This window comes from Urtica dioica, chromosome 3 (assembly GCF_054948205.1).
Source record: "Urtica dioica subsp. dioica isolate 48M chromosome 3, U.dioica_male_clone48M_v1_H2, whole genome shotgun sequence".
In the NCBI taxonomy this organism is placed as follows: domain Eukaryota; kingdom Viridiplantae; phylum Streptophyta; class Magnoliopsida; order Rosales; family Urticaceae; genus Urtica; species Urtica dioica.
In genome coordinates this window covers 4443767-4457543 of record NC_142758.1, presented here as the reverse complement: position 1 = coordinate 4457543, position 13777 = coordinate 4443767, and the positions used below count along the sequence as shown (strand labels likewise).

Genomic DNA, 13777 nt, shown 5'->3' with positions numbered 1-13777 from the left:
AAATCTGCAGTGCTTTACTCTAACAACAACATGAGTTTGACGAAGTCCAAATTCGTTGATATCAAGTACTGGTTGTAAAGGAAAGAGTTCAGGAAAAGGAGATTTCTATCGAACATATAGGGACAAACCAGATCCACTGACCAAGGGCCTGACCCCTAAAGTGTTTCATGAGCACATCGCTCATATTGGTCTTGTTCTAGGTGTTTCCGCTGTTTAGTGGGAGTCATTACAGTTTCATACACTTCTATACGTTCAATTATGATTTTTTGATGTAATTCAATTTTCTGCAGAATAAAGTTGATGGTTATTATCACTATTGTTGTTCCTGAAGTTCAAGAACTCGCAAATTTTGTTATTTGCAATAAAGATTAATCTAACTTCAGTATAAAATTGGACCAGTTGGAAATAGACATACATCAGATCACTTGTCATGTAATTTCCATGCTACTTATCTATATTCGATCTATGTCATTAAGTGTGTTGTTTTGATGACTGGCGTGGCTTAGTCACAATTGTGTAGTGATTAAAGCTGCGGTAATTCCATAGTACATGAGATGGACCAGATTGTTTGGAGTAGTCTAAAGATAAACAACATTCAGTTGCGCGCCTAAAGACTTTTGTGATATAATTAATCAAGAATAATATATAGCCCAAGTGGAAGATTATTGGAAATATGTATAATTCCAATTATCTAATTATGGGCTTTATATTATTAATTTGAATTATATTAGTTGTTTATATATTTGTGGGTTATATTTAGTAATATAATTCGAAAGCCTACTTAGACTATTTTGTGGAATATGGGTCAAATAGGTAGACATCAGATAGTTGGGCATTTTATGGTTTAATGGAAATCCTAATTGGAACTTTACATAAAGCGGTTATGGTCCTCAATACTTCGTACCAGAAATTAGTCTTCTGTTCCCCATGTGAGAGAACACATCCAAGTTTAAAGAGATACAATTGAGGAAGACAAAATATGACTGGTCGACGTTCATCAAATTATGCTTCTGTTCACGCTCGACGCGATGGATCCAGATTTATCTTGATACTTTGATAATCTAACTGGTGTTTGATCCGGGTTATTATTAGATATAAATTTATTATTATTCGGATCTTGAATAATAAATATAACAATATATACATAAACACACACACACACACACATACATAAGTACATGGACAAGGCTACAATGGGCTTAGGGCTCCTCCCTCCCTGAATCGTTTTTTTTTAATTATTATTTTTATTTTTTGCCAGTTTTTTTAATTTTATCCTATTTATTTACTTTAAAAATTTACAAATTAGGCACCTCTACACTTTTTTTTTTTTTTTTTTGCATTTTAACTAATTTAGGTTTCTAGTTCCTTCCCATACAGTATATATATATATATATATATATATATATATATATATATATAATATACATATATATATTGATTATATATGTATTAACTACCTTAAAACGTGCATCATTTTGATATTTCACTCATGTTTTCAAAATATTTCAGTAGTAAACATTTCCTTTTTCTCCAAATAAAAATACTATTTGATACTCGAACTTATGCCGTTTCGAGCATGTTATCCAATTTTAAAATTGAAACTTTAGCCTGGGCTCATGAACGAACACCTTTGGCTCATTCCCGGTAATGCAAGGGAGGCCATTGATAAGAAACTGAAAGTCATAAATATTTTTGTGTTCCAAATTTGGTCAACCATTTTTTTTAAAAGATGGTTAACAGTTTTTTTGAAATTTGGTTAACAATATTGAAATCTGGTTCAAAATATTGGTATATTGAAATATGATTAACGGTTTTCAAAATCTGGTTATTATTTATTGAAATCTGGTTAATAGTTATTAACATCTGGTTAACAATTATTAAGGGAAAAAAGGAATGCTTTAAAAATTAAAACAATTATTTATGAAAAATAAAAAATTCAGCGACTAATTTAAAAAAAAAAAGAATTATTGACAACAAAAGTACTCAATATTTTTGATTTATTGCAATTTAACACCCATTCTTTAAAAGTATTGCGAGAAAAATACTCAATGTAAGTCATTTTAAATGAACAAAATTAAAAACATATTTAATTTCTTTTAGTATGTTAAAAAATAAAGAATTAAAATTCTATATTCTCTTGCCTCACCATGAGCATATGAGCATGTATCTTTATGTATACATTTTTTTTTTTGGGCAAACTTCATGTTAATAGCAATTTATTTATTATTAATTTTTAAATCTTTTAATGCTGTAGAAAATAAATAATTTTAAATTATAAAATTGCTTCTAACTTTTTATTTATTTGTTAGATTTATATATTTGTAATTTATTTAAAAACAAACAATTTTCAACCTTTTCAGCATTAAAATAAATATGAAAATAAATGAAAATGCGTTAGAAGGGTATATAATTTATGCCAAGAATAGAGAAGAAATTATTTTTTTAATTTTAAATATTATAAAAATATGATGTTTAATTTATTTTTTTAATTTTGCTCATCTAGACTTATACGGGTCTTTCCATCAATTTTGCTCACACACATATATATATATATATATATATATATATATATTTGCATACATATATAATCATAAATAGCTAAATAAGATGAGGACGGGACAGTTGAGAAACTTTCTAGTTTTTACGCGTTAAAAACAGAAAAAAAAAAAAAAGAAAACTACGGTCTATGCTAATTTGCATACGGAACTTTTTATTTTCTCGTTATCTTTTTTTAAAACCGAATAATAAATAGTGGTGTCGTCTTTTCTGATTTTTTTTCTTATTTATTTACTGTCCTAAGATTTAAAAGAAAGAAAAAGATAAAATAAAATAAATAAAGACATGGGCGTGAAAGAGAAGTGTAGGCGAATAATAGCAGATAAAATGAGTTTTGTTTCTTTGGTGTTTTTTCACTATATATCTCATCTCATGGATCATGGCGGATATTCCAACGACGCTGATGAGTTCTATCCAAACCACTCTCTTTACCCCAAAATCCCACATTTCTGTTCTTCCTATTCTTTGATATCCCCTTCTTTAATATCTCATATATTTTGATCTTCTTTTTAGCCAGCTATGGCGTCTTTGAGCCTCGGTGTTCAGATGAGTTGTAGCCATGGTGGTCTTAGGAATTTCGTAGCCCCTTTCTCAACTGGGACTAATTTGGTTAAGGCCTCGTTTGGACTCACTTCTCATAGATTCTACATTATCCCCCATGAAAGGTGTGCCCATAGTTTTTAATTTTTAATTTAATTTTATTTATTTTATACAGCGACTGATTCATAAAAAAAAATGATTTCATTTTTTTTTTATGTTAGAAACTACATGGAAAACTGTGGTTCGTTGAGTTACTTAATATGGCTTTCAGGATTTTGTGTTTTTTATTATTAATTTGTTTTATATGGCTAACATTGTTTGAGCTCAATCTGTTCACCTTAAAATTAAAACTTGTTCCATCAGGGTTTAATTATTTGATGTTACCGAATATTCATTTATCTCTATTTTATAATGTTGATTCCCGGTTCTTTGTACTGATGGGTATGCGTTTATGAACACCATTGCTGATTCCCAGCTATGTCAAGTTGGTTACAGAAAAAAGGGCCTAAATTAACTAACAGATGACTTTATATGTAGTATTTTTTGTAGATTTGATTGAATATTTTTAGCTCTGTTGTCAACGTATATGATTAAGGCCAGGACAAAGATGTGAAAATCTGAGCATTAAATTGATACCTATTCTTGTTTAGTTTGAGTGTGTTAAGTTTTTAGGTCAATATTATTCTTTTGGCTTCCATTAGTCTTACTTTGTGTTTTTTTTTTCTTTTTCTGGGTACAGATTTTTACCTTCACCAACATCATTTGTTCCTCGAGCATCGTCCTCCACTGCTCTCGAGGTACTTCCCGTTCATGATCTTGATTTTGTGTTTGTAATGTCGATTCTTCATGTTCATTGACTTGTTCAAATAGGATGGAAACAACAGCGACACCGACACAATTCCGATCCCTAAAGTCATCATCGATCAAGACTCAGACCCCGACGCAACAGTTGTGGAGATTACCTTTGGCGATCGCCTCGGAGCACTTCTTGATACCGTACGTGATCGATTTCATCTTCTTCATTATCACGTGTCGATTTTAGCTTATCGAGTCTTAATTATCCTTTTTTTTCCTGGATGTAACCCTTTTTGGTTTGTGAGAATTATCGTAGAGTAAATTAATTTTGAATTGGGTGCAGATGAATGCACTCAAGAATCTTGGCCTTAACGTCGTAAAGGCAAAGGTGTACCTGGATTCTTCTGGGAAGCATAACAAGTTTGCCATCACTAAATCGTGAGTGCGACTCAGCACTTGTGTCGTAATTCTTTTTTCGGTTTCTTCTGCATAATATGACAACATGTTTTTTTTTTTATTTTTTTATTTTTTTTTATATATTTTATTTATATTTTTTATCATCATTCATTGCATGTTAGAATTTAGTAGATATATTCTGTTGGCTAAGTAGATTATGAGTTTGATATCTCTACTTGTGATTATGTATTTTAATTGCGCATTTGAAATCGGATTGAAGTTTTCTTTTATTCAAATGAAGAGGAAGCTCATCTCTTTCATTGTTTATTCAGGAATGTGTTGGTATATAAAAAAAAAAAAAATCAAACATTGCTTTTTTCCTTACATTTCTGTTTTTCTCATGCTATGTTCATACTCAAAAGTTAAGTTTGTTTGACATGTACTTCTTACAATTGGTAAAACTTGAAGAATTTCATTTTTTACCTTTTGAAAGAGCGTAAGGTCTACCTTTTTTGAATTTATCCATTTTTTTGTTAATATTTTAAGATCTAGTTCTTTCAGCATTATTTCATTTTATATGAGAAATAATCAAGTGCTCTTCTGAAAGGCCGAAAAGAGCTTGTTTTGTTGTTTCAAAATATCTATTTTGGGTTGTAATTGTTTAAATTTGGTTTTTGTTTGCAGTGATACCGGAAGAAAAGTAGATGACCCAGAGTTACTCGAGGCGATTCGTTTAACCATTATAAACAACCTAATAGAGTATCACCCGGTACGTGTGTTGTTAAATCTCGTTCAAATCAAACTTTCAACCAAGAATCCCCACATGGAATATTTTTACAAGTTTTCTGACCCAAGTGAGTTGGTTAACCAGGAATCAAGCTCCCAGCTAGCAATGGGAACAGCGTTCGGAGTGTTGCCACCTAAACAGCAGGTTTGTGTACTTTATTTAGCCTTTTCTTTCAAGCTATACAGTGCTACGATATTCTTAGATCCCACGTCAGAAAGATAAAGGGACTTATAAAGCTTTCAAGATAGGACCTCGTGATAGTTAACCGAGAGACTTGCATTATTAGTCTCACTTCTCACTGACATTACAACATATGCCAAACAAATACATGGGGTCACATCTGTGAACTTTACTTCCGTGATCAGGGTTGATCCTCTTAGTGTCTTTTAATCACTTGTAATAATTAACAAGGGAGAAAAAATGGCAGATTGTATTCATAAGAACTTTGTCGAATCAACTCTTCAATTTTGTATATTGATATATGAGTCTTCTCCTAGATATTATCTACACAAATTAACTCTTCAATTTTGTGTATCTATTTTTTCCTTGAGATTAATCTGCAATCCTCATACTTTGCGATGCGTCGAGTCGCTTTCTGACAGTTCCATAAATGGTTATAACCATCTCTGCTAAATAAGTTTCTGATTTTACCCAGCTTGATGTGGACATAGCAACCCACATAAGTGTTCGAGATGATGGGCCTAAACGGAGGTAACTACACGCCAGCCTTTATTTTTTCGTTTGTGATTCTTGTGATCTACTCAACTGTTTCACCTAAAAGTCAAACACAGTTTTATTTTAGTTTTTCTATTCTGTGTGCGTGTGTGTGTCCAAATAAGGAAGATATTATTAGACTTAAAAGCAAACAATACCCTTTTTTTTTGCAGTTTGCTTTACGTAGAATCGGCTGACCGGCCTGGATTATTGGTCGACCTTGTAAAGATAATAACTGACATCAACGTTGCTGTTGAGTCTGGAGAATTCGACACCGAGGTAACAGCTTTTATCTCATTCACTGTCTCGATTTTTCCGTAATGCTGATCTATTAATTTCTAACTTTGATATTGTTCGTCAGGGACTTTTGGCTAAGGCCAAGTTTCATGTTAGCTACAGAGACAAGGCCTTGATTAAGCCTCTCCAACAAGTGCAATTTCTCTCTCACCAACTTTTTATTTAATTTTATGATCCATTATTTATCTGAATCAGAAATAAGTTGCAGTAAGCAATTCAAAATGTGATTTTTTTTTTATATTATTTTATTAATTTATAATTTTTTTTTAATGCAGGTTCTTGCTAACAGCTTGAGATACTTTCTTAGGCGACCCTCGACCGAAGAGTCGAGTTTCTGAGCTGGCATGAAATTGTTATAGGGAAATCCGACGTTCCCACAAATAAACCAAGGAACAGCCTTGTCTCATTCCTCTATTTTAAGGATTAAATTACGAAGAGTATTGCATAACTCACTGTCATTCTTAATTTTCACAGCCGATAAATATCATATTCAATTCAATGTACAATCCATAAATTGTTTCTTGCGCAGCAAGAAAGAGCAAATATATATATGTACCTCAAATTCGTCATCATCACACATGTTATCTGCTGTTGGCAAGTCAAAATTAATTGCTTGACAACTGTGAGTCGGAGGAGTTTCAAGTATAGACGAAATACCAAACATCGAAAGCTCAAAAACACGATTGATAATAGTTGGAAAAGCCACGGAAACCGCACGTGGACAGCTGGCTCGAGCAAGCACCGTGTAAAAACATATGTGATGATGTTTTGAAGCAGAATAAAAGTAAGACTTCTGTCTCTACTCTTGTCGCAAGGTTTTTGGGTTTTGGTTTCCAATCTCCATGTTTTCCAAAGTGTTGGAAGTGAGGTCATTCTTAAAACACAGGGAAACACGAGAGATAGAGGATTTGTCGTGGGGTTGGGTGAGTGGCTTTAGTGATGACCGGTGGGTCTAAAGAGAGGTTTTCGCAGATTGCGGAGATAAAACGAGGAATTCCTCAATTTTCTTTTGAATTGAGAGATGATTAAGAAAGAGCGCTGATTGGCCGGGTGTGAACTGAATATCTCAACCTTGCTAATGCCACGGCACTAGCTTGTACTCGGGTGGGAGGGGACCGAAGGTGATTACTGCCTTTGTAGATCAAAAGTAGGTTCGAGTGTGTGCTTCAAATGTGGGACAATGGATCACGAGACTGAGGAAGCATTTGGACCAGAGTTAAAGTCGAACACTAGTTTAAGTTCTATTTCACTATTCTGGAGCAACTCAACATAAAAGACGAATTCTCGAATTCTGTTGAGTTGATAGAAAAGAGAGTTCGTGATTTGTTTGTTGCTCCGAATAGTTTAGCCTCTGGAGATGACAAAACTCTCTGGAAATCGACGAAAAGTGGTGATTTGAGAGTGAAATCGGTGACCCATGACGAGTGTTGTACAATGTAGATGTTGAAGTTTCATGAGAGAAGCTGGGTATTTCTTTGGAGAATCGGCTCCAACTGTGTTCCGATGGGGCATCTTCTTTCGAGACAAGGATTCACTGGAACATGAGAGTGCTGCCAACTAGTGATGACCATAATCGGCCGTGTCACATCTTCCTCGCTGTTTCTTGAAAATCAATGTACATGAGCCGATGCGACAGTAGGGTTATTTGTGGTCTCTAATGCCTTACTGGTCTGCAATGAATTGCTCTTCCATGCCAGATTATTTGTGCTAGTATTTTTTTGAAGAAAAATCCCACGGATTAGGCCGCTAGATTTGCAATCTAGCCAAGGTTTTGGATATGTTTAAAATCTAGTCACATTTGATGGCGTGGTCTCATCAAATAGTATTTTACATGATTGTCTTTAGCATTTCCATACGTTAATTTTGGTAAATGGCGATAAATGACTAATTTACTAAAATAAACGAAACGTTGACTAGTTTCTTAAAATCAAGTTTGAAATTGGTTAGATTGCTCGAACGCCCTTTTTTGAATCAAACTACAAAAATAACTCGTGTCTAAATTTTTTTTTATCACAAGAGCAAATTTTTTCAAGTTCTAGACTATCATTACTTTTTTAATGTTGAAACAATTTTTAAGATATATATATTTTTTACTGTTTTGGGATTCGTTGAATATTGAGTATTGTTTATAGTTTCATTTGCAAGACAAACAATTATTTTCAATTAAAAAAAAAAATACATTTTCGTAATAAAATTAATTTTGAGCTAGTTTTGTAAACAATTAGTTAAAAAAGTGAGTAAATTTTAGTCCAAATCAAAGAAATGTCTTTTGCTTTCTATTTGTTGTTGTAACATGGTCTTAGTACCAGCAATTAGTTAAAATTTCTATTTCTGTACAAAAAATCATAAAAAATAAAGTACGAAAACCCATGCTCCAAATGTTTTAACGGTAATATATTGATGCAAGATTGGAAATAATTCTAAAATATGAATTTAGAAGAGATATTTTGTAAAATATGCTTAATAAAACACAAGATTAAGTTTATAAGTGTATGTTATAAAGTTGAATTTATATATATGTTTAATTTTTGACAAAACCATTTTTGAGGAAAGTAATGAAGACTTTCGGCAACACGGAAATCAAGAGAATGCACGAAATCAAGAAATGTGAAAAAGACTCGAAGGCTCAAAGTTTTACGCACGACTACTCGCACGTAAAAATGAGTGGTTAATGTTAAGGCGTCATTTTTTGGCGCCGAAAAATGTCCCCCCAAGAAGCAAAAGACACGTGGCAAGGAAGTCCTAAACCTTGCCTTGTGCCTGGTCGTGCGCTTCGTGCTTCAACACGCCTTGTGCTCCGCCGTCCGTCATGTGCTTCACCGTGCGCCTTGTCGTGTGTTATGTCGTACGCCTTGCCATGACCATGGTCCGGTGGCATCACAACAACTCAACCATGGTCCGACAACCTCAACTGTGTCTAGCAACGTGCTTGAACACCAAGATCCGGGCCGACCTCACCCTTGCCGCCTCGGAAACCCTCTCACCCAACAGGACCCGGGCCGGCCGAACCCTTGGCGGCCGAGAATGCCCCTAAATCCATGTCTTCGGGTTGGCCACACCTTTTTGTCTTGATGACACACCTAAACCCATGTCCCCAGGCCGGCCACATCCCTGCCGGCCCGGTGACATACTCTAGCTCATGTCTCCGGGCTGGCCATGGCCCTGCCGGCCCAACGACACCCCAATCACCAAGGTTCAAGCCGACCACACCTTTGCAAGCCTAAAAAACACCAACACTTGAAGCAATCCGGGCCGGCAAGTCCTGCCGGTCCGGGAACACTCCTTCCCATGCACCATTCCGGCCGGCCCGAGAACACTCATTCTCGTGAACCAACCCGGGCCGGCCACCAATCTGGGCTGGCTAACCCTTGGATGCCACACGGATTTGCCTTTCACTTGGCTGCCACACGGCCAAGACCCACTCCAAAGGGTTTCAAAACCCTCTCTTCAGCCCCTATGGATCCCATCACCCATCTAAGGAAACACAACTTACCTAGCACCTTGAAAACTCTATAAAAATCCATTCTTTCACCACTTGAGGGGGGATCCCAACTTTTCATACCAAAACTCTACACTTATTCTCTCTCAACCATCTCTCTCATCTCTTCCATCACACCGACACTCAAAATCATCATCTTTATCTCATTCCAACACAAAGACACTATCATTTCTCTTCTCTCCCATTGTTTCAAGAACACTCTCACCACCAAATCCACCACAAATCATCACCACTTCCCACATATTTCCATCTTTTCTTATTTATCTTCATCACTCACCTGCACCATAAAAAAAACCCCATTTTTACACTAAAAGAGTGTCATTTTCCTTCTCTTCTCCCTAGATTTGAAAGAAAAATACTCTCCACACACTATTTTCTTCATACACACCCTTTTTACACTAAAAGAGTCATATTTTCCTTCTCTTCTGTCTAGATTTGGATAAAAATCATTCTCTACACCTCATTTTCTCATATATTTTGTCCATATTACAATATGGCACCACAAATGCTTTATCAAATACCGTCTATGAGTGTTTAGGGGCTTGTTGAACCCATATTCACAAGTTCCTCGCTCCACATAGAAGAATATCCCATTATTTCCTCGTTTCATCACTTGATATAGGAAAAGGAGCAGGAAAAGGGTCAACTTGGATGTCTACCACCATCTAGGGCCACTCTCCTAAGGAATTTAGGTGATCTCGGTTATTTTGGATGTGTCCCCATCCGTCTTGATCCCTCTGTGAGCAAAGAAAGTCGTCTCTAGCCCCGAGATCGCCAACCCGAAGAGCTTTGGAGGAGAATGTCTCACGGTTCCTAACCCTTGACGATTTTAGCCCCCTGGAGCCAAGTTAGGAGATCTCCCACTCTCGGCGTGTTGAACCGGACCTTTCCGCGGATGCACATTGCAAATGTTGTGCGATAAAACCGCACCAACAGTATCGTGATCCAAAAGGGAGAAATCGGGTAAGCTGTACAATCCTACATCGCTTGTGGAAGGCTACGTGTAATGATTTTGAGATTATTTAGGTATGTGAATAAATAGTTGAGAAAAGCTTAAATGGATTAATGGGTACTAGACATTTCAACAAGATGTATCTTTTTTTTAGAAGTCCATCTGTTGACAACTCCAAAGTTAAGCGTTCTTGGCCTTGGTTTGGAATTGTCCCAAGTTGTGTGACCCCCTAGGACGAAACTTGTGAGTAAGGACAAAACACGCTGGAAAGACTCGTGTTGGTTTGTAGGTTTAGTCGTCAATCCATGAAGTAGCCATTATGACGTAACTATGTATAAGAGCCACAAGTTTGTGGGCCGATGACCAATGGAGACTTGAAGTGGAGGCATCATAATTTGGTATCAGAGCCTTTACAAAGTTGGAAGTGTGGCCGGCGGGGACCTCGTACACTGAAAGGAAAGTGATTGTGACAATCACAGTCTCGTTATTCAAAATGGAAAAACTGGGTAAGCTGTGCAATCCCAAACAACCTGTGGAATGTAAAGTGTAATGATTTCGAGAATATAAATGTGTAAAGCCCCTGTTTCAAGCCTTTATTGGACCTCGGCCCAAAAACTTGCTGCTCTCATACACGAGAAGTTGCCTGGTGACATACTCGTGTATGAGAGCAGCAAGTTTTTGGGCCGAGGTCCAATAAAGGCCTCAAACAGGGGCTTTACACATTTTTTTTTTTAATTTTCTTTCTTTTGTTTAACTTGGGTCAAAACCCTTATTATTCGTTAAGCCCACGTAATGGGCCTGCAACCACCAATAGATGAGTGTCAGTCAGAGGGTGTTGATGAGTGTTGCGTCGCTAGCGGAGTGCGTCGGCGAAGGCCGAGAACACTATAGAGGTCGGGGCTGAAGTGAGAGGTTTATTTATTTATTTTGGCTTTTGTAGTTCAGTGTGAGTTAAGTAATTTAGTGAGGTTAAGGGTATGTATTCGACCAAGATGCAAAAATAGATCTAATCATGAAATTGTTATTAATTTATTCTTCAATATTTTATACATTATACATTATTTTGAATTTGTATTTTAATTTTCCTATGGATGGATTAAACGACGAGCCTCCAGAGTTTTCACCATTTAAACTACGAAAAGTAGTGATTCAAGCAAGTTTGAAAGAAAGCATAAGATTTGGTATGTATGAATATAATGCACTTTGAGTGGTCCAGAAACTACCTTGAAACAAACAGTGACATTTGATAAAATGGCCCATAACTGATCCTCATTGGGAAGAGAGAAACGGATAACAATATATATCCTCTTTGTTCGTTATTGCCTTGCGTGATTGTATGTATGCGAGCCCGTGTGTATAGCATAAATGTAATACACATATCGCATAGTATATAAAGCCACTAAACTGGTGCTCCAAGAATCAAGGAGCAATAATAGCACGAAAATTAACATGGCAGCCAACATTTTTGCTAGAGGAGCACACACCATGAATTCTGTGGTTCTTAAGTGAGTTTTTCCATCGTCCTAACTATTTTTTTTTTCCCTATATATAAAAAATCATAGCGTACGTTTTCTCTTTCCTACCATCGTTATTAATTAGTTTTATATCCTTTGTTTGCTATCATCGACAATTCGAAGTACTTTTAAGAGTAGTGATTAAGATGATTTTTTTTTATTTATTTATTTGCATTGCAAGAGTGGAAAAATAAAATGAAAAGGAGAAATGTAGGGTAAATAACTTATATCTTCTGTTACAGGAAATAAATAAATGAAATTGTTCAGATGTATATCTTTTAACATATTTTATGAAGAAAACAATGCTTGGTCTTGTAGTTAAACATCCAATTGAAAGTGAAACTATGAATTTATAAAATAATTAGATTTATCCTTATTGAAATAACTAAATTTTAAAAAATTCAGAAGCACTAAATGTGTATATATTTTGAACCCTAAATATAAGGTTATATACGGAGTAAATAAACTTTACACTAAAAAAAATAAAACACTTTTAAAAGAAAATTATTTCGATAAAATGTTTATAAAAGAAAAGCGAGAGGACAAAATTGTTAATACTAATTCATTCTAAATAATTGTAGAAATTTTATTATATATTTATATTATTGTTAACTTAATTTCATAATAAATAAAAAAAATATTATTTAATATGTAAAAAAAATAACAAGAATTTATTACAACTAGTAATTTCCTTAATTTTTTTTAAGATTCCATCCAAAATTTCTTTTTATTGAAAAAATAGCGCACCAGATCCGCAGTAAATTAATTAGTTAAATAGTAAATTAAATTTACTCTTTAATTAATCAATTTACTGTCGCCCGGATGAACTATTTTTTAAATATTATGAAACGTAATTATTTTTTAAAAAGAGAGTGGACTTGAACTATTGGCTTAATTACCCCCTATTTATTATATATATTTTTTTTATTTGCAATTTTACGATCAAGAAACGCTGCTAGTAGTTAATATTCCCATCAGATTGTTAGGTTAAAAATCCCAAACTTTACTGTTGTTAAAAGCTTAATCTGACATACTAAGTGCGAAATAATCTACATTTTGGCATAAAGTTTGTGCACTTGCACAGGCCAATAGGTCGAAAGACATACCACAAAAGCTCGGTGGAGACGATAAGAGAAACACTGAAAGTTGAGGCTGACGAAGCAACTAGTAAGCCCCAAAACACGAGTGGGCATGGCAGTATGGTAGACGAGAATACGTGGGTCCCACATGAGCGTAATGGGTTTTATTACCCCAAAGGCCATGAGAAAGTCATGGAAGATGTTCCCCGTCCCAAACCTGATCACGAAGAAGTTTCTGTCAATTGGTTTTCCTACAAAGACGGCGTTTGATCTTCATCCTATCTCTACCACAATTCTTAATAATAGTATCTGTGTTCTACATTTTGTGTCTTGTGATATCAGTAACAAAAAAAAAACATATTTATTGCATACATTTAAATTCAGGGGATTAATGGCGGATATAGACTATTGCTTCAGAGACGAATATATGATAAAAACATATTTAGGAGAGGCATAAAAAAAACATTGATTTATTTCTTTTTAAAATTAAACTTGCAGTTAGATTTTAAATACTGGAGAAACTTTTTCGATAATAAGTAACTAAACTGTAATTCGCCATAACTTCTCAATCTATTTTCTAAATGCTAAGTAGATGGAATATGATAAACATCCCAAATTATACACTACAAAAGCCTACCAGGGGTGGAT

At 34.8% G+C, this 13777-nt stretch overlaps 2 protein-coding genes across 2 annotated transcripts; both read left to right on the top strand.

Moving 5' to 3' along the window:
• Positions 1-2871: 2871 nt before the first annotated feature.
• Positions 2872-6660, top strand: ACR11 (uridylyltransferase-like protein). Its single transcript, XM_089609541.1, has 10 exons — positions 2872-3221; positions 3836-3893; positions 3967-4092; positions 4235-4329; positions 4972-5056; positions 5159-5218; positions 5730-5785; positions 5962-6067; positions 6150-6218; positions 6361-6660. The coding sequence occupies exons 1-10, from the start codon at positions 3076-3078 to the stop codon at positions 6421-6423; spliced, it is 864 nt and encodes a 287-aa protein (XP_089465667.1). The 5' UTR covers positions 2872-3075; the 3' UTR covers positions 6424-6660.
• Positions 6661-11938: 5278 nt separating this feature from the next.
• LOC149402163 (F-box/RNI superfamily protein) lies at positions 11939-13482 on the top strand. Its single transcript, XM_089610228.1, has 2 exons — positions 11939-12041; positions 13135-13482. Exons 1-2 carry the CDS (start codon positions 11986-11988, stop codon positions 13397-13399), a joined length of 321 nt encoding a protein of 106 aa, XP_089466354.1. The 5' UTR covers positions 11939-11985; the 3' UTR covers positions 13400-13482.
• The last annotated feature ends 295 nt before the right edge of the window (positions 13483-13777 follow it).

Excerpts from the sequence above, each read along its gene's own strand:
- ACR11 (XM_089609541.1), top strand. The coding sequence starts at position 3,076 with ATGGCGTCTTTGAGCCTCGGTGTTCAGATGAGTTGTAGCCATGGTGGT. Across the intron at positions 6,068-6,149 it reads CTGGAGAATTCGACACCGAG|GGACTTTTGGCTAAGGCCAA; the intron begins GTAACAGCTTTT and ends ATTGTTCGTCAG. Across the intron at positions 6,219-6,360 it reads TGATTAAGCCTCTCCAACAA|GTTCTTGCTAACAGCTTGAG; the intron begins GTGCAATTTCTC and ends TTTTTAATGCAG.
- LOC149402163 (XM_089610228.1), top strand. The coding sequence starts at position 11,986 with ATGGCAGCCAACATTTTTGCTAGAGGAGCACACACCATGAATTCTGTG. Across the intron at positions 12,042-13,134 it reads ATGAATTCTGTGGTTCTTAA|GCCAATAGGTCGAAAGACAT; the intron begins GTGAGTTTTTCC and ends GCACTTGCACAG.